At 39.5% G+C, this 25,349-nt stretch overlaps 1 protein-coding gene across 1 annotated transcript in view; it reads left to right on the top strand.

Annotated features, from left to right (window-relative positions):
* drosha (drosha ribonuclease III) overlaps positions 1 to 25,349 on the top strand; it is a 138,795-nt gene that overhangs the window by 60,352 nt on the left and 53,094 nt on the right. The window contains exons 18-23 of the mRNA XM_015038954.1: positions 3,752 to 3,890; positions 5,073 to 5,133; positions 5,338 to 5,397; positions 9,903 to 10,002; positions 12,186 to 12,288; positions 23,373 to 23,443. Of these exons, the coding sequence (XP_014894440.1) occupies positions 3,752 to 3,890; positions 5,073 to 5,133; positions 5,338 to 5,397; positions 9,903 to 10,002; positions 12,186 to 12,288; positions 23,373 to 23,443 (534 nt within the window). The remainder of the gene's footprint in view (positions 1 to 3,751; positions 3,891 to 5,072; positions 5,134 to 5,337; positions 5,398 to 9,902; positions 10,003 to 12,185; positions 12,289 to 23,372; positions 23,444 to 25,349) is intronic.

Raw genomic sequence — 25,349 nt, 5'->3', positions numbered from 1 at the left:
ATTATTATGTGATTGGTATCGGTGATCGGCCCTCATGGGTGATCGGAATCGGAAGGAAAAAACCTGATCGGCACATCTCTATTATGGAGGTTTTGAATGTTGATGCTTTAGAGATTAAGAAAGAAGCACCGTTTATGCGAACCAGTTTGAAAGCTGTCCTTGTCTTCTGATTCATAACTATTAGTCTCATTGGAAGGACAAATTGAAAGATGACCTCAGATTTGCTGTCTTGGAGCTGTAACTGTAATGCATTTGCAGTTTATAGAATTGGCAAACAGCCTTGAGCTTTCTCCAGCATTTGGCCATCTGTGATGAAGAATTAAAGATGCTTTCAGATGGAGCGGGGTAGAGATGCATTTTGTTGAAGGAAGAAAAGAAACGAGCAAATGAAATACAAGTCAGTGCAAGACTGGATTTGTTTTATTTCCACCCACCCACCCATCTAGCCAACCATTTTTCCTAAAAGAAAATTTCCATCTTGATCATGGCCCCTTACATGTCAAATGAAAATTCCCACCCAGTCTTACAACATAAATCCAAAGTGTTATTTTATAACATTGTGGGTTGGTTTTACCCAACCCACAAAAAAACAAACCCATCCAACCCAACTTCTCCAAAAACAATTCTATTGGTTGGTCTGATCTACGCAACCAAAACGTAATAGATCAGAAATCAATCATATCCACCAACCAGGCAAAAGCCAGTCCCCTTCACCTACAAAACCATAAATATCAATCGACCAAATACCAATTTCATCCCAACACCACACAGAAAAACCAATCCCTTCACACCAAAAAACGGTCTCATCCCACGAAAAACTACTCCCATTCAGCCAAAAACCAATCCTATCCCACCAGCACACAGAAAAAAACAATCCCATATCACCAAATACCGATCCCTTTCTACCAAGAACCAATCCTGTCCAACCAAAAACCAACCCCATTCCACCACTGCACAGAAAAAACAATGCCTTGGTCCTGGTGGCGGTGGTCGCAGGTTCGATTCCGGCCTGGTGGCGTTTGCCACATGTCGTTAAGACTCCTCACAACTGGTGCTGTGGTGGCGCAGGGGCAGAGCCCAGCCCACATGTTGGGGCTTTGGTCCTGGTGGCGGTGGTCGTGGGTTCGATTCCCGGCCTGGTGGCGTTTGCCGCATGTTTTCCCCCTCTCTCATTGCCCTCTTTCCTGTCAAACTACTTTCAAGTGAAGGCCACTAGAGCCAACAAAACCTTAAAAAAAAAAAAAACTCCTCACAACTTTATTTTCTGCAAAAGACAAGACTTGCGGTCACAATTTAAATGTGAGGAATACTGATGACTGTGAACATCCCTTCAGTTTCTCAATCTTTGACCTGTCTGTTAAGTAGTCAGTGAGCCTGACACCTGTGACTATATCCGTCCGGATTCTCTTGGGCTTCTGTTTTACCAATGGTAGGTAAAACAGTGGAGAAACAAACTACCGATTCCTTATAGTCATTTTAGATCAGTTGGGATCTCTGAGGCAAAAGGATAATTACATTTTATTATCAGATTCAGGATTTTGAGGAAGCTGCCATTGCTGTTGGGTAAACAACAACATGGACGCCTTGCATGCTGTTTACATCCGATTCTTTTACATGCCATCCATAAGAAATGGAAGTAGAACATTTCTGTTAACTAAATGAAACTTGGAGATGTAGGTAGTATTAATTTAGTGCAGTACGCCACAGCAAAGGGAAAAATAACAGGAAAAAACACTTTTTTCTCTCTCTCTGTCGGCTACGCTACACACGGACTCGTTGCCATAGCAATCCAACACCAAAAAAAATCTCAAACTTTTCCCACACAAAGAACAGAACATCCAGTCCATCTCACTTTTATGTTTTTAAAAATGATTGCTATGATAGATTAGCTACCCCTGCTGTTAGCTAATTTTAACACTGTGGTGGTTGATTAACCATATAAACACCTGCTCTACTGATGATCTGTCAGATTTGGTGTGGAGGCCGACTTTTTATTTTTTAATTGAATTCCACAGCAGATCTACATGTTAAGTTGTCAAAGTCAAGCTAGCATAAAGTCAAGCTAGCATAACTGAACTACTTCCCTCTCCCTCGCTATTTTTTTCCTAATTAAATTGTTTTCCTAACCTTGGTATTTAGTTGTCATAGTGTTGACAATTAGTAGCAAAGCACTGCGTCCCTTTTTCTTTCATAAATCAGGCGTACATTTACGATTTAGCGCATTACTTTAATAACATAACAGCTAAAACCAATGCTAGTCAGCTTTTTGCCCTCCACCAGGAAGGTGGGGGCAGGATCTTGCATGCTGCAATACCTCTACTTCAGTCTCCCGAAGTACCTTTGTACCTTTTAGACCAACGACGAGACATTTCCACTGCCTTTTCATGGAGAGGAACAGAGATTCTACCTTTTAGTCAGATGATTCTGTGGTTTGGCCGCCCAAACGCCTTTTTAAGCAACTTGGAAGGTTTTTTTATGAATAAAATGAAAGGCAACATTGCATCTTTTTATAAGTGAAGCTGACATTGCAGGATGTGAAAGATGGATAATGAAGAGCTGCTGGTGCCTCGTTTCTCAACAGCTTAACCCTGGAATCACCTTTTAAAGGCTTAACAGTGGCAGGTTTACTTCAACCACCAAATGTGTTTCTGTACTCGCATCATGACTGCAAAACACGTCCAGTTGTCGTTACCTTACAGGATGACTGCTGAATGGTTAATCCAAGAACACTGTCAGGAGAAAACTGGTGAAACAACCTTAGAAGAAAGAAGCAGTGAAAATGGAAAACGTAGCTTACAGCTAATGAAAACTTCAATACCTCAAAAGAAAACCGCACTGCAAAATCACCAAATCTCACCAAGTATTTTTGGTCTAGTTTCCAGTGGAAACATCTTAGTGAACTTAAAATAAAACTAACTTACAGGTAACTTTTTATTTTGTTTTAAGTCAATAATTCTTGAATATAAATTAAAAAAAAAAAAACTTCACTTATGACGAGAAATTTTCCCCATTTTGTAAGTGAGCAAATCTCCCAACAAAACTAATACTTTTTTAATCAATATTAATAAATTGTTGACTGAAAACAAGCTCCTATTTCTATCTGAAAAGTTGCTTTGAAGTTAGTTTTTTCTTATTTCAAGTTAACTAAGACATTTGGACTAGAACTAGACCAAAAATACTAGGTAAAATGTGGTGTTTTTGCAGTGCAGGTCAGTTAACACTCATGAGCCACAGAAGATCATTGCTAAAGACATTTGAATAACATATGGAAGCATATTAATGGAAAAATGAGGAGAAGGAAGTGGATCTCAGTTTCTTTAAAAACTTTGAAGATTCAGTGGATGATGAGCTACATGCCACCAACATGTGTTGATGCAGTAATTCATGCAAAAGGAGCCCAGACCAAGTGTTGAATCTTTATAGTATGCAGACATATTTCTCACTTTTTAATAAGTAGTAATAAAATTAACTGGAACTGAGTTTGAATTTTCATTCAAAACATTCATAACACAACGTGTTTTGCTTTTTAATTTGTCTCAAATAATAATAAAAAATTGTAATTTTGGAATTACAATTCTTCCAAGTTCTTTATGTTTGAAATGTCTGGATCAGTGTTGAGGTTTCAGATCTGTCTGTAGTGATAAACTCCTCCTGGCTACGGAAAGAAAACTTGGTTAATTTGGACTGTTGAGAAGTCTCCTGACTTTTAGAAAAGAAGCAGCTAAATATGTCTGCTCACGCTCCCTTTCAGCTGGCCATGACTCATCCCAGTCACCACCTCAACTTTGGCATGAATCCCGATCACGCCCGCAACTCGCTGTCCAACTGTGGCATCCGCCAACCGAAGTACGGCGACAGGAAGGTCCACCACATGTACATGAGGAAGAAAGGTGGGCTTTACCTCATGCATGGCTGAAACCAAATGTTTCTCTACAAAATATGAAAAGACAACATTTTTCCTCTTTTGTCTGACATTAAATAATTAACAAGATAATTATTACGTGTTTTAGATCAATTAGGTCAATGATGGGCAATGAAATTATCTGTATTATGAGAGAAAACCTTCTATTAAAGTTCAGGTGGTTATATATACTGAAATTACTGTAATTTTAAATAGTTTAAATATGTCTTTAAAATGTATCTCCATTGACCATCATACACTGTAAAAACACAAAATCCTACCAAGTCTTTTGGTTCAGTTTTGGTACAAACATCTTAGTAACTATACAGCAAAATATAGGAGCTTGTTTTAAGAAAATTATTTCTTAATATTGATTAAAAGGTACTAGATCTATTTGCAGATTATTTCACTTATAACAAGACAAAGTAGAACTCATACTTTTTCATCAATATTGAGGAATTACTTACATAAAATAAGCTTCTACATCTCGCTGAAAAGTTACTTGTAAGTTAGTTTGGTCTTATTTTAAGTGTACTAAAAACTAGACCAAAATTATTTGGTAAAATTTTGTGTTTTTGCAGTGCATGGTGAATACCATGTACTGACACTCCAAAAACACAAAATGTTACCAAGTACTTTTGTCCAGTTTCTATTGCAAATATCTTAGTACACTTGAAATACGACAAAAAATAACTTCCAAATCACTTTTCAGCAAGAACTAGGAGCTTGTTTTAAGTCAATAATTGCTTATTATTGATTAAAAAAGTTCCATTGGCTGATTATTTTGCCAAAACATGACATTTTTCCAGGTTCTGCCAGTGAAAGTAGTGCTTTTTCATCAATGGTAAGCAATTATTTATTTAAGTCAAGCTCCTATATCTTGCAGAAAGTTATTTTTAAGTTAGTACATTTCAAACAAGTTAAAACTAAAATATTTATACTGAAAACTCAACCAAAAATAGTTAAAATGTTGTGTTTTGCAGTGTAATTTTTAATTCCACCAAATCACTAAGGATATGTGCGTAATCTGCTGACTATGAAAGGTTTAGTCAGATTTAATGTCATTCATTCAGAGGGAAAATCATCTTTTTTTGGTTTTATAGTGAAAGTAAATGCTTTTTCCCTTCCCTCTGTGATTAATAATTCCCGCCTGCGGGTCGGTTCTTTCCAGGAATCAACACACTGATTAACATCATGTCCCGTCTGGGTCAGGATGACCCGTCTCCTTCCAGGTAGGCAGCCTGCTGGCTCCTATCTGCTCGTACCATCACTGACCACAGGCGCAATCAGAGCGCCCATTTGTGTGATTAATACGCCCGGCAGGCCCGCTGACAGGAAAATTAACTCTAGCTGTGGGACGGAGGCGTACCGGAGGGGGATGAAATGAGCTCATTGCTTCGGACTGAACCTGATCAAATCTCCCCCCTTTTCTCCAGGATCAATCACAACGAGAGGCTGGAGTTCCTGGGCGACGCTGTTGTCGAGTTCCTCACCAGGTGAGACTCTGATGGACGCTGGCGCTAATCGAAGACGACTACAACACCGTCTTTTCTTTTCCCTCTTTCTTCACCTCCTCACTCCGTTTCTGTCGTCTTCCTCACTGTCTGCGATCCTTCCTGTCTGTCACTGAGCTGCTTTTCTCCATACTTGCGCCTCATTAAGACGCTGATTCACTGGTAATTGGAACTGGGATGTTACTTAAACAGCCAGAAATGGTCAATGACAACTTTCAATTATCTGACTTGTGTTGCTGACAACATGAGTCGCTGCCATTAAAACAAGTTCTACCAAGTATTTCTAGTGCAAATATTATATATTATTTCATTTTTATTAAGTAATTATTGACTGAAAATAAGCTCTTGAATCTTCCTAAAATGTTATTTGTGTTAGTTTTGTCTTGTTTCCGGTAAACTAAGATATTTAGAGTACAAATTAAACCAAACATACTTGGTAGGATTTTGTTTTTGCAGTGTAGACATTTTAATTCAAGAACTTTGAATCTGTTTTATTGTTCAAATCTCTACATTTAAAATGCTTAATTACAGACAAAACACAAAATCTCCACTTTTCAGTGCAAATATCTTTGTACACTTTAAATAATACAAAACTAACTTAAGAGTATTTTCGTAAGATATAAAATACTCAATAATTCCTTAATATTGGTTATAAAATGCTAATAGTTCTGTTGGCAGATTATTTCACTTATAACATTAATCTACCGGTGAAAGTAGTACTTATGTTTTTAATAAATATTATGGATTTATTGACTTAAAACAAGTTCCTGTTTCTATCTAAAAAGTTAGTATTAAGGTATTTGTATTAGAAACTAGAAAAAAATACTTGGCAGGATTTTGTGTTTTTGTATTTCACAGCTGTTATTAATCTCACACTCTCCCTGTAACAACACCAACTCCTTTGAGATGAGAAACTGCTGCAAAACAGCAGCAGCTTTTCATCCTTACAGTGGCCAAAAAAGAGCAAATTCATAACTTAATCACTGAAACATTGAGTTCAGCACTAAAGCTATGAGTCAGTTCTTTTTCTTTTTCTTCAAAGCTGCCAGACTTTCTTGTAATCTTTTGAAGTAATCTTAATTATCAGCTCTTCAAGCTTCTTGCAGTTTCTCTTTAGACTTTGTTGACTTTCTCACTCGTTTTCCAGTCCAGGACTTCTGGGTCAGAAAACCTCCCTGTTTTCTATTTTCTTATCTGGAAATTGACTGTTTTACATCAATGTTCCTTAAATTTGAGTTGGTGGAACCTGCAGAAACTCACACAAGGGTTTCTTCTTCCTAAACATTTTTATATATATTAAATCTTGTTTTCTTGCTCTTGTTGTTACAACTTTCTTCTACAACAAAGTCCACCCAGGTATTGTTTGAGAAATGAAAAGATTTGAAAGAATCAAAGCAACACTCCAGGTTTGCTTTTGGTGAAGGAATAGAATAAAAAACCAGTAAATTTTATATGATACCGCCCCTTTAAAACAAAGTCTGTTTGCCTGGAAGAGAAACAAAGTCTTGGTATTAATTTTCCACATTCTGTACCTCCAACGTGCACCAACACCAGATGAATTAACTGCTTCACAAGCAGGTAAAAACTTTTCTTTTTCCTTCTGCTCCTGGAAGGAAAAGAAAAATGTTTTTATCCAACAAAAACAGCTTCTATCACAAAAATCTAATTTGTAACCGTGTCGCTAACACTTCCACATCAGTGAGCGCCGAGGATTAAAGTCTAATAGGAGCTCATTGTGGCACACAGACTGCCGCTCTTTATGCAGCTACAAGCAGGTCAGTTAGCCTCCGTTCCTCAGGATATCTCCGGGCGCGTTTCAGCCTCTTCCTCCTCTCCTACTCGTCTTTGATTGTTAGTGTCTGACGAGACATGCTTGGCCTGCGCCCTGGCCCTCTGAATTATTTATCAGCCCCTTGTCCAGTTAAATGGCTACAGCAGATCCAGCCAGCTGCCTCGTGCGCGTTGCCCTTGGAGGGTCCGCGCGCCTCTGCTGTCCAGCCAAAAGAACATTTTGCACACGCGAACAGCCCCAAATGTAGGGAGGGAGTCGGTGCCGAACAGAGGGGACCTACAAGATCGGCAGATGATGTAAAAAAAATAAATCCAAGTGCAATCCTCTGAAAAAAGCTTTTCTTTCTCCACATGAAATTCGTTCTTGTTCAGGTAAGATTTTGAATTAGTCATAATTATTAAAGATGAATGTCCTCAGAAGCAAACTTTGTTCTATATTTTCACTTAAAAAAGACACAAAAACCTATTTTTAATAATGTCCCGATTTATTCACTACACTGCGCAAACACAAAATATTACCAACTATTACCAAAACTAACAACTTATAATCAGGATATAGAAGCTAAAATCTTGAACATTAAAGAGGAACAGCAAAATGAAAATTTTTGCAAAACCACAACCTGCCCATTTTCTTTTTTATACTCTGCAAAAACACAAAATCTTACCAAGTTCTTTTGTTTAAAGTGCAAATATCTTTGTACACTTTAAATAAGACCAAACTGTGTTACAAGTAATTATTCAGCAAGTTTTAAGAGCTTGTTTAAAGTCAAGATTTTGAAAAGTATTAGTTTGACTAGCAGATTTTACAGATTAAAAAAGACACACATTTTTGGTTTTGTCTAAATTTGAGCACTGAAGTTTGGATGTTTAACTCTTTAACCAGATTAATATAAAAATCAATCAAGTTTATTTGTATAGAACATTTCAGCAGCAAAGTGCTTTTCATAATAAACAGAAAATGTATAAACTTATAAAGAAAACACCATACAAAACAACTGAACAATATATTTTGATAGGTTCTGTCACCCCAAGTCATAAAAATCAAATATATTGGTCAATGTTGCTCTAACTAGGAACTCGGTGTTTCGGCTGTTTTGAAGTTTTCTGGAAGTTTCTTTCAGATTTGTGGTGCATATAAGCTGAATGCTACTTCTCCACTGGTTCTGGTTTTGTTTCTGGTTCTGGTGCAGAGCAGAACCAGAAGACCTGAGAGGTTCTGGAAGGTTGATACAACACCAGTAGGTCTTTATGTTGGTGCTAAAAATGTCCCAATTTACTCCGTACACTACAAAAACACAAACTCTCACCAAGTATTTTGTTTTAGTTTCTATGTTGGTGCACTTGAAGTAAGACAGCCTTACTTACAAGTAACTTCTTACCAAGATATACATTTGTTTTTGGGTCAATAATTCCTTGATATTTTTTAGTACTATTTCCACTGGCTGATTCTTCAGATTAAAAGACACATTGCCTTTTTTGACCCCTAAAATTGAGACATTTTACTCTTTAACAAGATTAATCTAAAAATGTCCCAATTTACTCCAAACTCTGCAAAAACACAAAGTCTTACCAAGTATCTTGTTTACTTTTTAGCTCAAATATGTTAGTTCAGCAAGCAGCAAGTAATATTAATACAGTAATAGTTCCACTGGCAGGTTATTTAACTTAAAACAGCAATAATGTCTTATAAGTGGAAAGAAAATACCAGTGTAACCAATACTTCTAAAAAAAAATGTTAAGAGATTTTTACTAATAACAAGCTCAAGTTTATTGTGAGTTAATTTGGTCTCATTTCAAGTGTGTTGAAATATTTGCACTAAAAGCTAGACCAAAAACACTTAGTAAAATTTAGTTTTTTGCAGTGTACAGCTCAAACTTTGTGCCTTCAAAGTAATTATTTTCAATTACTCCAAGTGTTTATTCCAGGTTTTCTCCCATCTCCTAACAAATGGAGCTCATGTGGGGTTTGAAAACAACAAAAACAAAAAACAAAAACCGGGACGCCACCTGCTTACCTCTCTTAGCGCTGATTGGAAATGACTGAAAGAAATGGCCTGTTTTAATTCAAATGAAATCAAATGACACGCGGCGTTACGGAGAGGCTGGAGCGTAATGAAAATGGAACCTGCTCACTGCAGAACCCAGCTGTGGAACCGCTCAAGCGTCCTCGGCCGTCTCTTGGACCCAAACCGGGCCTGGAAGGCAGAGGCTGCTAATCTGTGTTGGAGACTTTAATTTGGTTTTCCTGGAGAACGCAGCCGAGGTTTCCTTCTTTTGTGTGCTTTTTGGAATATTGATACTTTTCAAAAAGATTTCCTTTATGTATTTACTGCGTTTGCAGTTAGTTTGACTAAAAACAGACAGTTTTCCATCATTAAATGTGAATATGCTACAAAAACACAAGATTTAAGTGTTTTTGATCTAGTTTCTAGCTCATTTTTCAGACACCGAAAAACATGAACTTATTGCCAGGAAAATCGCAGTAGGCCTGTTTTTAGAAGCAGTTGAAACCCAAATGGATGCATGAAACTGTAAAAAATGTCAATTTTTGATAGTTGATCTCCTTTAAAATGAGTTACTGAAACAATTTAGGCTTTTGCTGTCTGGTGTAAATCACTTCCTGTGAAAGCAAAGGCTTTGGGTTCCTGGAAAAGAGCAGAGATGAGCATTACAAATGGATTCCTCTCCGTCCGCAGTGTCCACCTCTACTACCTGTTCCCCAGCCTGGAGGAGGGCGGCCTGGCCACCTACAGGACGGCCATCGTTCAGAACCAGCACTTAGCCATGCTAGCCAAGGTGAGCGTCTCTCTGCAGGTGGAAACTGGAACTGTCTCCCATCCTGGTGTTATGACTCAGCTGCTTTTTGAGTGCGCACAAGGGGAAAGAGTAATTTTGTCTTCCTGCCATCCGTACCCGCGCATTATTTATTTTTTTACCCCCTCAGGTTTGTAATTGGAGTTAAAAGGTTGTTGTTTTGGAGAGTAGTGCGACCGGGGTCCCTGCAGACCCCCGGAGGTCTTCCTGAATCACTCTTCAGCTCCTGTTATCGCTCTTCTTCCACCCTCCCCCTCCTCCTCTCTCGCTGGCAGCCCAGCCACACTCACTGGCACGGTTTGTAAAGAAACACAACAATAATCGTCCCGTGATGTGGAGAAACCAATTAAAAACTTCAATCTTTCATGTCGCTCCCCGCTGAATACAAAGATGCAGCCGCCCGAATCTGCATTAGCGCCGTGTAGCAGTTTGGCTTGTTTCAATTTGCCGCTCGCGCTAAAGTGAGTGTGATACAGCGTCGGGCGCTGCCAAGTTGTTTACCAGGGCTCCTCTGAAGCCGTCTGCTCAAGAACACTCGCAATTATCTCCCAGAAAGTATCTTCAGCGAGCACCGCCACAATCCGCCACTTCACTCGCAGGGCTTAAAAGTCAGAGCGGGTTCCCTCTGAGTTGGAGTATTTGTGAATTGTGATTTAATTTGTGTGTGTGCAATCACGAGGAGTATGGGAGGTTTTTGGGGGGGGGCTGGTACCACCAACAGTTATTAGGCGTAATTAAAAAGCACCCCGGCTGCTTTTTGTCTCTGCAGCGCCGCCAGGAAAGTCAAGTTGGGCTACTTTTCTCTTGGCTGGGAGATGACTTGCAGAAAGTTTGACTGACCTCCGTCGCTCAGCAACACAAACTCATTTAGATTACATGCGATCTGTGCAGATCCGGAGCCGCTTTGCTGCTTTTCTTCTGGATTTCAGTTTCACTGCATCAGTGTGGAAACAAATAATCAACTTACGATTGGCAGTTATCGGTTTATTACATTAAAATTTGTTCCAATCATCCAATTTGACCTTCTTTGAATGTTGTAGTTTGGTCGCCATCAAGCAGAGGGCGCTACTGGTCATTGAGCCAGTTGATACAGAAACAAAGATGGCGGGGGCATACCAGAACAGGAAAGAGAAACGATCCAAACAGAGTCCAGTTTTGGGATCCAAAATGTATTTTTTTAGTTCCAGGTTCTTAAGTTTAACGTCGGAGCATCAACGTCTCAACCAAATGGTACCGATGATGAATGAGACGATGGAAATGGAGTGGAAAACAGAAAAAATGTAACATAATGGAAAAAACGTGCTGTGCTGTTTGATAAGTAGGATCCGTTAGAATGTATGTAACTGAATTCTGACGTTTGTTGTTAATTGTCACAGTATTTAGATGGAATTAAATATTTTATTCTTTTCATCTTTTTTTTTATTCAGCAGAATACGAGGTTTCTGTTTTATTATTTTTTTTAAATATGTCTAATTTTTGTAATGTGAGAAAACCACAATTTTAAATTTTTATGCATAGCTGCTTTTTCCAAACTGTTAAGTGAAAAAATGTTTTTATTTCAGTTTCAGTATGACTGGAAAACCCATCACTAATTTTTTTTACTGAAAAACGAGATTTTTTGAAATTGTCGTGTTTCCATGAAGCTAATTTTTTTTTTAATTCATTAAAATGTCTTAAATTCATGTATCTGAAATTAATTTAAATTTAAGCCATTTTCTCTTTCTGAATGTGTAGAAAGGCTCTGTCTGTGTAACTAAGTTAGACAGGGCAGCATAATCTTATTCTCTTACAACATGGCGTCAGTAGGAGGTCTACTGGCGTTGTGTAAAAGTAACTGACCGGTACAAGAAGCTTTCAGAGTAAATGAAGGTCACAACTCTTTCACATTCTGTCGTTTTCCGGCGTCTGTAAGTGACCCATTTTATTCCTGCTTCATGCCACAGCTGGACAGCACATGAGCACATCCGTCAGTGCCATGAAGTCGAACCTTTTCCAACCAGAGCAATCAACTTTTTCATTTCCCTCGAGTTTTTTTCCCCTCTAATGCTCTTTTCCTTCATGAAAATCTGCAATGTTGTTGTTTTTTTCCCCTCCTTCGTCCTGCGAGCAGCTACTGCTGAGGTGTCGGTGGGCAGCCTGCTGATATGAATGCGTCTCTTTTCCAGAAGCTGGAGTTGGATCGCTTCATGCTCTACGCCCACGGACCTGACCTATGCCGGGAGTCGGACCTTCGACATGCAATGGCCAACTGCTTTGAAGCGCTCATCGGTGAGACTCTCCTGAGATAAAAACGGAAGAAATGATTGATGATGAAGAAGTAGGGACAGATGTTGAATAAATTCATCTTCACTCCCAGGATTTAGGACAAAGTCTGTTTTCAGACCTGAAAGTCCGGTAGACTCGATTCGATGGGAGATCAAAATTGGAACATTTGTTACATTTTCAGCTGCTGTGGTTCACTTTCACTCTGCACCTGTTGCCCTCCTTGCCTGTGGGGGCGCTGCACCAAGAACCACCGAAGGAAACGACATGAAAACCTCTGAAGATGCTGAACGCAACTTTCTTCTTTACAAAATGAAAACAAAAATAAAGTAACCTCAAATTTTAGTGGTTGTATGATTCTGTTTTTGGTAAAAGACGATGAGTCGTTTCTCCTGCTAGCATTAGCCTTGCATGTTTTTCTGTTGTATTTACCCAGAATGCCCTGCGCTGTAGTCCACTTCCTGCTGTTGGAGCGGTCTCCAGTCTGCTTGGTGTTCACCAGAGTTTAATTACACATTCACACCTCCACAAACTGGACTTTCCAGACAAATGGACTGGAGACCACTCCAAAAGCAGGAAGTAGACTACAGAGCAGGGCATTCTGGGTAAATATAACCAAACCAAACACTTTAGCATTAGGACGAGAAGTGACTTGTGTTTTTTTTTTTTTTTTTTTTACCAAAGACAAAGCAGAAATCCTAAAATTGCTAAAATCTGACTTCATTTTTGTATATATTGAGTGAAGATGCGCTCAGTATCTTATTCTGTAGTTTTCATATTGTTTCCTTCAGTGGTTCTTGGTGCAGCGCCCCTGCAGGAGAGGAGGGGAACAGGTTTCTTACTTAGTTTGACTTGTTTGACTCAGTGCAGTGTGAAAGAGAATCACAGCAGCTAAAAATGTAACAAATGTTGCAATTTAGTCCCAAATCGAACCGAGTCTGCCGGACTATCAGGTGTGAGAATGTTAAAGCAAAAGATGTAGGAATCCTTCTGCAGGTTCTGTGTACGGCTTCAGTTATCTTTCTGTTAATCCTTGAAAACGTTTACCTAGCTGACCTCTGAAAGGTCTCCAAATCTCTGCTCTCCTGCCCCACACACGGCGCCGCCACCCCGCCTCAGTCCTTGCAAAGCCTCGCTTCTGGGGAGCTTCTCCAGTCTTATCGCCATCTCGAAGCAGTTCAGCCGTCTCTCTCGGATGAAAGATGCAGAAAGTGGGTGGCTTTAAAGAGATCATCTCCGCGCCTCCCCTCTGCGCTGGGAAAAAAACAGCAGGCGGGGAATGTGCTGACTGGCACCGCGGCACCCCTGTCGGCCCTGGGGCCACACCGTTCCCTTCGCGGGTTCATTATTGGCTCAATCGAAGTGAAGAATAAACAAGGTTCCTGTTCTGAAGCGGAGAACCTCCCTGTGGTGACGGCTTTGGGTTACTAACTCTGAAATATCGCCGGCTTCCTTCCTGGTGTGAACGCAGAGGGGCCGACTCCAGACGTCGCCTCTCCCCTCTCGCCGGCCCCCTTCTTCTCACCTTTGTTTTTAGCTCAAGCGCCTCCTTTCCATGCCTACACCTCCCTCTGATCTAGACTTTTAGGGCGTAATTGATGAGTCACTCCATCATCTTGAAGCTATTCTCCAACAGAGACGTCAAGCTGCAGCCCTGCGGAAACACAAACTCTTACCGAGTATTTTTTATCTAGTTTCTAGTGCAAATATCCTAGTACTCTTGAAATAAGACAAAACTAACTCAGAAGTAATATTTCAGTAAGATAAAGGAGCTTGTTTTAAGTAATGACAGTTAAAGGGGGCTTTCTATTCAAAATTCACATTTTGCTTGTTTTTGTTGATCCATTTGGGTCTCTACTGCTTCTAAAAACAACCAACAAGCCATTTTTATGGCATCTGGAAAATGAGCCTTTTCAAAAGCCTCCCAATTGTTAAGTAACATTCGACAGGCACTCTGCCGTTACCTAGCAACCCAATACTTGATTTTACTGCTGTACAATGGCTGCTGGAAGAGACAAGTGTTTTGTTGTTGACTTGCCATCCAGAAACCTCTTGCTGCATTTTTGTTGTTTGAGCAGGAGGCGCCACTTCTGCTTTTCCAAGATAAACAGCTGTATATTTACACATCTGTTTGGAGGCACTTTTATATGCGAGGGTAACCGTTGAGTGGCCAGCAGCAGTATACGTGGATTTAAAGTGACATGATGCCCTAAAACAGCTCATTCTGACTAAAATCACATTATCTAAGAATGATTTTCTACAAAAAATATAAGGACCATGTTTTGTATAGGCCATAGACCCATCATAAGAAAAGGTAATGGGTCACCTTTAATATTTTAACATGGGGAAAAATGTCTTAAAAGTGGAATAATCTGAAAGTTGAACTATAACTTTTTTAAATTAACAATATTTAGGAATTATTTAGTTAAAAAAGCTCCTATATCTCACAGTAAAGTTACTTCTCTGTTAGTTTTGCCTTGTTTCAAATGTACCAAGATATTTGCAGCAGAAACTAGACCAAAATACTTGGTAAGATTTAGTGTTTTTGCCATGAGTAAAAAGCAGCTGGACTCACAGATGTGTTGTCATTTTTGTCGTGCAAAGAATTGACGGGATGCAACAGCCGTAATATTCCCAGATAGCTCTGACGGCCTGGCAAACGTGTTCTCTGACCTTTGTTTTATTTGTTTCCGCGCCGCGGTGACTGTTGAACCCGGGCTGTGTTGGAAATGACAGATAATCTCCTGTTTTGCATGGACGAGGCTTCCTCTCCCTCTCCCACCCCGAGGCAGGGCCGTTCTCCTGCTCGAGACGGAGCGAATGAAGAGGGAGAGAAAGGAGTGGAGGAATCGGCAATGCAAATAGCTGCCCTGCAACCCTGAATAATTCAAAGTGTTGAATGGAAATCTTGCTTTTCTGATCCCCTGTCATTAACTTCTGCCGGAGTGGGCCATTCTCATTCGGGCTCTTTTGGCCTCCACTCCTCCGTTTTTCCTTCCTCTACCTCCTTCAGAGCCACTTTCTCGCCTCTCTGGTCCTCCTCGCTGATGACATGGTGGCCGCATCCTTAAAATGTCTTAAATTCATGTATCTTAAGTTAAGGCCTTTAAATGCCTTTATATACATTAAAAAAGGTAAGTTGGCCTTAAATTTTGTAGAGGCAGAGGTACTTAATCTCAGATATGCTATGTAGTTTATTTTTTTCTCTTGACTTTTCTGCCAGGCAAACATTTGAGGCAGCTCATGCTGCTGGTAACTAGCTGCTAATGTACCATTGATAGCTAGCAAGGGTATATTAGCAGCCATTTTAGTGGGTACCATTGGTTCTGGCTAGCTAAAAAACAAGCTAACTCTTATTTTTAATGTTTATAAAAGTAAGACCTTAAAATGTTGGTCTTAAATCACAAGTCTGCCATGCAGCAAGGGTGTATTAGCATTTATGTTAGCATTAACAACTGGTTCTGGTTCCTGTAGGAGAAATGGAGGGAGAAGATAACTAGGTAACTAACTAAAAAACAATGTAGCTAGATGAAAATGGCCATCTAGCTAGCATGCTTAAATCCCAGTTTATCTCCACTTTATCTTGTCTATTGACCACTTTTGTTGCCAACCTGTGTGATGCTACATTCATTCTGTCCTAAAAGCTTGACACTACATGGATAAATGTTGTTTCTTATTTTCATTTCTGACATTAAATTTAATTCATAATGGTCTTAAAAAGTCTTAAGTTTGAATTGGTGAAACCTGTAGAAACCCTGCGTGAGCGATTCTGTTTGTAAAAACTTGTGGGAAGAGGAGGAAGAGGAGAAGGTGAGAAAGGCCTGCTCTGCTATTTTATTTAATTTTATTTTTTGGCCCTAATTTCCTGGTACAGTTGATGTGTGGATTACGTGCCGCCAGCAGCCGTGGGGGATACAGATGGTGAACCTTTGTGAGGCCCCTCTCTAAGCTCTTCCCTATTAAAAGAACACAGAGGAGGGATTATCTCTCACTTGCTGAATATCAGATTCATACACAATGCGCTCGGTGGATCCTCTCAAGCTCTGCTGCTGCCTTTGTTAATTGCTACAGTCTTTCTTTTCTCCTTTGTTTCTGCGTCTCATCCCTACCTCCAGGTCTGATTTTTCACAAGTAGAGATATAAAAATTAAAGGGTTCCTCCTACGCAGGCTGGGAAAGTCCGATGGTTCGCTGTTTTCAGGTGTGGAGAAGTTTGGAAACCGAACAGAGCCTGGAAAACATTACTGTCTCCTTCTGTCTTCCCTTCCTTTCCTTGTTTCTCTTCTTCTATTTGTCCTTTTTTCATCCTCGTCTGTGACTTTCCTCCTTCCTTCACTCTTTCTTTTCTTGTTTACTTGCTTCCTTCCTGTTTTCCCACCTCGACTCATTGTGTCCTTCCTTCAGTCCCGGTCCATCCTTCCTTATTTCTTGCCTCCTTTTTTGTCTTTACTTGTCATTCCCTTCTTCCTTTCCTTGTTGCTTCCTTGTTTCCTACCTTCTTTTTGTTCTCTCTCTCTTCTTTTATACGTTGCTTCATTGTGTCCTTCCTTCTTATTTCAACCCATCCTTCTTCTGATGTCCTTCCTTCATTTTTCTGTCTGTCCTTCTTTTCTTTCCTTCTTTCCTTTCTTACTTTTCCTTCCCATTATTCCTTCCTTTATCCATTCATTCATTCATTCCTTTTCTCTCCATCCTTACTCCCTTCTTCCTGCACTAATTCTTCCTTTATTTCTTCCCTTTTCTACCCATCTTGCCTTCCTTCCTCTCCCTCCTTCCTGTTTCTATCCATCCTTCTTTTCCTTATACCTTTCCTTCCCATCTTTATCCCTCCTTTTTTCTGTCATCCTTCATTTCTTTCCTTCCATCTGTCCCTCCTTCCTTTCTTTTACCTCCTTTTCTTTTTCTTTCCTTTTTTCCTCCCCTCCCTCTCTTTTTTGCCTTCTTTTCCTTCTTTCCTTACTTGCATCCTTGGATCATTTTTCTTATCCTTTTTTTTCTCGCCTTCATTCAGTCCTCCCAGGTCTTCCCCTTCTTTTTGTCCTCTCCTTCCATCCTTCCTTGCATCCTTCCTTCCTAAACTTTGGTCGTCATGGTAACATCTGTCATTCGTTGGGTCTTTAAATCTAAAAACTGAGCTCTGAACTTCGAATTTTTACCTGAAAACCCTGAAATTAAAACATTTACATGTTTCCGTTCTTGTTTATTCTTCATGTTTTCATCCAGGTTGTGTTGGTTTCTGTTTCAGTTTGCTGAGCCGAGCAGTTTAATATGTGATTTGATGAATTAGAGCCGGAGCGTTTCTGAATAATTCATCTCGGGTTATTAATGCGACCGTCGGTTTTTATTGGTCGCATGAAAAACCACAGACGTCGTTTCTGAACGCGACGTCGCCGTCCGACTGCTGCTAACATGAGAAAGTAACATTTCAAACTCATTTTAAACATTGTTTGTCATTGTTGCACATTAAACTAAGTGTGCATAAGCAAAAGGGCATAAAGCATTTCCAAAAGATACAGTTTAGATATGTTTTATTTTCTTTTTGATGCCAACAGATGTGCGAACCATCAATTTATGTCTCTTTTTCCCACAAAAAAATGTACTTATGCTTTAATTGCAGACATAGTAGTGTAATACTAGCACATAAGCTAACCGTTACCACAGTATGTTAAATCAGAAAATGAATATAGTGCCTAAATATGGGTAAATATCGCTCCCTACACCCACACAAACACACGACAAAAAGAAAAAGTGAGGTACCAGGGGATAAATGTCAATATATCAGATTCATCAAGTTCAACTCAGAAAAGAAAATAAATATTAAGAATTATTTCTGAGAGTTCTTAACAGAGGGTTCCACGATCTTAAATATTTAGTAGAAGAGCCTTTCAAAGTATGGATGCTATTTTGTGGTTGATCGTCCATTACAGATTGAAAAAAAAAATCAATAATAGGTAATTGGTAATAGCTGCCTTTAGCAGCCTCGACGGCTGATTATCGTTTCTATTTTCTTTTTTATCCAAATCACTGCGAAACCCCCAAAAAATACAAACTAAATATATTATCAAAACAGACAAACATCTAAAAACAATCTGCACAGTTTGGAAATTCTTTTTAAATAATATACAATCCTAAATAATTTACTATCTGTTACACTGCCAATCCAGGTTTTGGCCGATTCCAATTGTTTTGACTGAAATGATGCTCAAAATATGAAGAAAGTTGCTGAATCGGCAGCAGTCGGGGGTAACTATTGGTAACTGTAATTATGCAGACATGACTTAGTGGGTCCGTCTGTGGTTGATTTCTAGACCTGACCGAGGTAGAAAAAAATCGGCTTCATGTGTAAAACTTGACCGATCACCGATCTCCCAAATTAAAGAAATCGGCACCGATACATCAGTTAGCTGATAATTTGGTGCACCTCTATTTCATAATAACATTTTCATAGTTTAATGAAATACTGTGGTTCTGGAAGCCAACGGACGTATGATGGAGGTTGAGGAGATTTCCTTTTATTTATCGTCACTCTCCGTGTCAAAAAAATCAAGAATGCTGAGGAGGATTTTGGAGGACAGGATGCGACTCCAGACAAAGCAGTCTGACTCGTTCTTATCTCAGGTTTGGTTCCGACGGCAGGTTTGAGTTTTTGGACCTGACCCCACTGCAGGATGAGCTCTGTAATTGCCATGCGAGCCGCTTGGTGCGTTCATGTGTATTCAGGGCGTCGGCTCCAGCTTCACAGGCTGATGGGCCGGACTGAGCGGCGGCCCAGATCTGCGTTTAATGATTGCAGCGGGCCGCGCGTTTGATTGGATCGCTTTGGGCTGCACTTTTTTGCACAGGCAGCCGTCTTGTCAGGAGTTTTCTGGCTCTGCACCTCATCTGGGTTTCTCCGCTGATTGACACGAAAAGGTGTTGCTTTTAGATTTCTAATACCTTCTGAAACCTCTGGAGGACGTTTCAGTTTCTCCTCCTGCTTACCTCCACTTTGTGCTTTCAGTCAGAAAAAGTTTTTAAAATCAAATCAGAAACATTTTTGACAAATTTGCTTCGTCGTAAGAACACGAGGAGAACTTGCGCGCCCGTTTCCCTCCAGCCTTTAATGCTCACACACGTCACTTTTTCTTTGAGTTGAGAGGGATTCTTGAAGGGAACGTCAGTTCTCCGGCGCAGGAGGGAGAGTTTATTCCTCCCACAGCCGCTCTCCAGTGGAAACATCTGCTGCAGACCGCAGATCTCTGGTGGCCCTCGTGGTTGGCCTCGCTCAGACGGCCACATTGCTTCTGATGCACATCTGCAAGACGTTTGGTGGCTTTCTGTGTTTGTGGACTTAACGAGAGCTGAAGATTTATCGGCATTGATTTATTTTAGGGCAGGAAATTGCTGTTTTTGGCTAATAGCTGAACTCCCTCCTGCAATTTTCAAGCTGCAGCTTCTTTTAATTTTACTCTTTAGCAGGTTCTGAAGTGGCTTAAAGTTAAAGTTGAGGCTACTGAAGCAAAGAAAAAGCAAGAAAAGAACAACATTTCTGTGTGGAAAAACAAACTACTTCCATAGGATTGGAGAGGAAATATAGCAGCTAATAAAAGGCTCTTAAAAACTGATTATACCTCAGTAAAAACAGAAGTTTTAACGGTTTGTAGCTGAGGTTACACTCAGGTTTATTTGTTTAGCACATTTCAGCAGTTCAGATTGTTTTACACCATAAAAATATAAAAACATAAAGTTACCAATTACAAAGCAGCAATAAACATTACATTTCATATAAAAAGCACATCAAATATGTTAGTCTTCTAGATATAAAGGAACTCAGTGTTTCGGCTGTTTAGAAGTTTTCTGGAAGTTTGTTCCAGATTTGTGGTGCATAGAAGCTGAAGCTGCTTCTCCATGTTTGGTTCTGGTTCTGGAGATGCAGAGCAGAACCAGAAGGCCTGAGAGGTCAGTGATTAATAAACTAACAAAAGTATTTTAAAGTATATTCTCAGTAGAAGGACTAACGGGGTGATGTGCTCCTCCTTCCTGGTTTTAGTCAGAACGCCAGCAGCAGCATTCTGGATCTGATTGATTATTTTAGGCAGCCCTATGAGGATACTGTGGCAGTAATCAATGCAGCTAAAGATAAACTCATGGATGAGTTTCTCTAGATCTCGCTGAGACATTAATCCTGTAATCCTGGAGATGTTCTTCAGGTGATAGAAGGCCGACTTTGTATCCATCTTTATGTGGCTCTGAAGGTTCAAGTCAAAAACTAAATCATACCAAGTATATTTTGTCGAGTTTCTTGTGGAAATATCTTAGGAAACTTTAAATAAGATAAAACTACCTGATAAATAACTTTTCATCAAGATATATCAGCTTGTTTTAAGTCAATAATTTCTTGAAATATTCTGCCAATGAAAGTAGTACTTTTTAAAATCAACAAGCTGCTATCTCTGGCTGAAAAGTTACTTGTAAGGTTGTTTTGTATTATTTGATGTTTTCTACAATTTTTACACTAGAAACTTGACTAGTAAGATTTAGATGTTTTGCAGTGCAGACCCAGATTTCAGACCTGATCTCTATTTTCTATCTGTAATAACTGAAGCTGTTTTCTGACTCCAATAAGATGTTGAACCACGGGGTGCACTTTCTTTTTTAAACTGTATATTTTGGCTTTTTTTAAAGATAATAACTAAAGTCACCCTGGAATCTGTTGCGTTTCCGTACATGGGGTTCAGGTTGAAACCGTTTCCAAAGCCCATAAAGACCAAATCATGGTGGATTCGTCTTGATTTATTAAACTGCATGAGCATAAAAATGTTTCTTTTTATTTTCATAAACGGCATTAAACTGACTCGCGGATGCGAGGAAGGAAGTTGTCGCCTTTAATCGAATTTCACCAACATTCCTGCTGTAGCTGTGAGTAATTTCCCGTTTTGCTTCGAAGAAAGCAGACAAACACAAACATGCTGCCAGAGTGTTAGTGTTTGTCTTTGTTGGAGGTAGTTTGTTTGTGTTTCTTTATGGTCATGGTGATGCAGGCTGCATCTTCAGCTCCTCTCTGTGTGTGTGCGTAAATGGCCTGTTAGCCATCTGAAAGCAGTCCCCCTTCCCTCCTCCTCAGATGATGAATCCTTCATATGTTTTTGATGTCGGCCATGAAGGCAGTTTGCGCGTTTAGGCCCCCGCGACCGTACCGCACCCCATTTCCACTCGCCTCATTTATGCTCATAATAAAAACCAGCGCGCGATTGTATACCCAATTTGCCAGGTGGTTATTGCTTTCTAAATTGAATGAGCCGCCCTAAGTGTGATGGTTTAGAAGTTGTGTGCAGCTTTAAGGCAGCGTGATGGTTCCACAGATTTCTGCAGGAACACAAGAGGAGCCGAATTACAGAAACAGGCATCAGGATGTGCCAGAGAGGCTACGGCGTTATTCCCATCTGGAGAGACATTTCACATTCCTTCCTTCATCCCCGTTTTTCTCTTTGTATGCACACTGTGTTCCTTTTCACCTTGCAATTCAAGTTGGATTCAGAGAACATCTGCGCAGATCATTCATGTCCGAGTGTGTAGGCGCGCCACAAAGAGCAGAACCCTCCGAGTGGGCTTGGATGTTTTATTTCACACAGATTCATGCCTGCACATGCAGTGTAGGCTCAGTTTGTGCCTCTTAATTCAAGCGTCAGGTTTGTGTGACCTCAACCACTTCCATCTCATTGTGGCCGATGCAAACGCCTCCTCCTGCTGGTGGGAGGGAGGCGGGTCCGCACAGGAATCCCGAGGTCATCCTGCCACCAGAAAGCAATAAAAATGCACTCCTGCTTTTAATAAAGCAATTACAACTCATTACTGAGTTCAATTAATTTTCTGCTTTCCATTTAGGAAAGAGCTGAGGAATGTTGAACAGCAGAAATGAAGCGTTTGAGTGGAAATTTGCTCCGTTGGTTTTGTTTCATTGTGTGACAAATCAACATAATTTAGTGACTGATTGGTTTTATACATTTACAAATCTAAAAAAGTGGGGGGGAAATGCATATTTATACACACAGAGTCCCCTTTTACTCTGATACCCCTAACATAAATCCAAAACATACGCCTAAAGACACAAATTGAACAAAATAAAATATTTTTATAAATATTATCCAAATATATTCAGTCAAGTTCCACAAGTGTAGCATCCCAAATCTAAATGTTATTTTACTATGAAGACTGCTTCTAGGAATTTCTGTATTTCTTTCTTAAATATAGCAGATTTATTTGAGATAGTTTCTCGCTAAAATGCCTATAAGAGAAATTATACCACATATCTTGTATACTTCGGCTGCAAAGTGACAAAAAGTAAAATCAAAGTGTTGGTGTTTGGGGTGCAAACAATTAATCGACTTACGGTTAATGTTTCATCACATTAAAATTAGTTTCAATCGGTTAACTAACAGCGTCCGCTTCTTTGCGGTGTTGTAGTTCGGCCGCCGTCCAGCAGGGGGCGCCAATGGTCGTCCTTAAGCGGAGCTGTTGATACAGGATTTAAAGATGGCGGCGGAGCGGTAAAGAGAAACGGTCCAAACAGAGTCCGGTGCGCAATGAAAGATGGACCTTAAGCGGTTCTGTTTTGAAATATAAACACTCGAAAAGCTCCTGAAGTTATCACTTAATGGCGCTGATTCAGCCGAGACACGAAGGCGAGGATATGATGATGGAAAGGTGGAGGGAAAACGAAGAAAAACTGTAAGATAGCAATAAATACGGTTTATTTTGAGAGACGTGAGAAGTACCAACCACGGATGGTACTTCTGTATAAACATCCTTCTGTTTGACAAATTTTATTCTTTTCATCTTTTACTGTTTATTCAGCAACCTAAGAGGCTCCTGTTTTGTTATTTCTGACTTTAATACATTTAATACAACGGACACAAAATAAGATTTAATGTCTTTTTTTAATAAAGCATTTTATGGAAAATGTTGTCCTTTGTTATGAAAAGACTGTTGTAAACTGAGGTTTTTAAGAAAATGGCTGTTTAGTAACTATGAATAATTGGATTAATAGTAATTGTATCAATATTTGCGTTTTACATCACCGTGTAATAAATGTTGGTGCTGTGTGTATTTTAGGGGCTGTGTATTTAGAGGGAGGCTTGGAGGAGGCCCGGCAGCTTTTCGGACGACTGCTTTTCAACACTGAGGTGAGTGCAGAAAAATCCTTAAAGGTTAATTTTGTTGCTCTCTGATAGAATAAAGTTTGTCTTAAAAAAGTCAGCGCACACCCAATTCCTTCATATCTTTATTTTTTGAGAAAGCTGCCGTTGAAGACATTACCTCCTCCTAATAATTGGCCAAACCTTCGCACTGCAGGATCTGGCAAACCTTGAAAGATCTGGACAAAACCTGAGCATTGTTTGGAAAAAAAACAAACACAATTCTGGAACAGAGATAATAGTTTTGTTGGACACCTGCTGTTGTTTGCATGTGTGTAAAATCAGCTAGCATGAATAAATGATGAAGGAAGCGGTGTTTGCGTCTGTCCCGGCCAGAAACGCTATGAATCAATTAGCGGCGTACGGCGCGAACTGGCGGTTCAGGTTGTTTGTGAGCCGCCCACCAACAAGAACCGGCACAACCCGACCAGAACCAGCAGAAAACAAAAGAAGGAATCTGCAAGCAACACCTTTTTATTCATATTGGTATCAGTGACGCTTATCCCTGTAGAGTGGATTACTTTCATCAGAATTCAGATCAATATTTCAGCATTAGATTTAGCACTGGAGCTGATTTATTTTTTTGTGTGTGTGTTTTCCCTGAAGTTGTGAACACATTTGGCCTTGTTTGTCTCTGCTCTTGGCCAAATTTACTGCAAATCTCTTCTGAGTTTGCAGCCAATGTGTTGGAGTGCTGAAACGCCCTTGCTTCTGTTTTTACTGTCATCGCGGGGCCATGGGAGTCGGCAAGAAAAACGATTTAGTTGAGGGCTGTTTGTATGAAGAGGGATTCACTTGAACAGATTTTATTTTTTTATTGCAGAGCTGCACAACAGATGTGGATGGGGAGGTAAAAAACCCCCCTGAAATTTCTTTATGTTACAGCAAAAACATCACAGAAATATACAAACATAAAAATATCTTATGAAAAACTGTATTAATGAACGCCTCGTTGATGGTGGGAGGCATTGTTGTCATAGTTGAGGGAGGATGCTTCCAGATGGACCAGAAAAATCCACAAAAGCAAACAGAACGGTTATAAATCAGGTCGTTTTATGTGTTTTATGTAATTTATGAAGATCAAAACTTTTCTTTTTGGCTTTGCTAAACCCAAAAAAACAAAAATATGAATGATTTTTGCACAGAAGTCTTGCTGAATCCAGATTAGTTTCTTTAAAGCAAACAGCTTGACAACCACTAACCACAAAGCGTTGTGGGCGATGATGGAGTTTCATCTATTCATAAACCTAACCACACCCACTGAACAGTTTCCTACATACAACTAGAAACAAAAGTTGTTTCACTGGGATATGATGGGACAGAAGATGACACATTTGACACATAATTGTGAAGCAGAAGGAAAATAATGCTATTTTTCTCTGGTTTTTGAAAATAAAATTGAAAAATGTGCTGTGCATTGTTTAGCCTTCCTAAGACTCTTGCTACTCAGTGTCCAGCTAACTTCTAGGAAAGTTTTGCATCCTTCAAATTTGATTAGATTCATATATTTAAAACTAAGGTCTGAAAATGTCTTAAATTTATTTCAAAAATATAAGTTGGCCTTAAATATGTAGATCAGAGATATTAAATTTTGTTGAGGCAGGACTATTAGTCTTGTATATTCCATGTAGTTTATTTTTCTTTGTGACTTATGAACACCAAAGTTTGAGTCATGCACAGACTTGAAGCAGTTGAGGTTACTGCTAACTAGTTGCTAACAAACCCTTGCTAGCTAGCTTTCAACATCAATCATTGGTAGGTAAATTATTGCCAGTTGGCTGGACAACATTCGTATTTGCTATTGACTCATTTCTTTTTCAAACGATGCATTCTAGGCAAGAAAGCTTGACACTTCTTGTCTTAAATTTTATTCATAATGGTCTTAAAAAGTCTT

This window comes from Poecilia latipinna, unplaced genomic scaffold (genome assembly GCF_001443285.1).
Source record: "Poecilia latipinna isolate Pla-1442-1.1 unplaced genomic scaffold, P_latipinna-1.0 Scaffold458, whole genome shotgun sequence".
NCBI lineage: Eukaryota > Metazoa > Chordata > Actinopteri > Cyprinodontiformes > Poeciliidae > Poecilia > Poecilia latipinna.
Note: the sequence above shows the minus strand (reverse complement) of the source record. Positions and strands in the feature narration are given on the sequence as shown.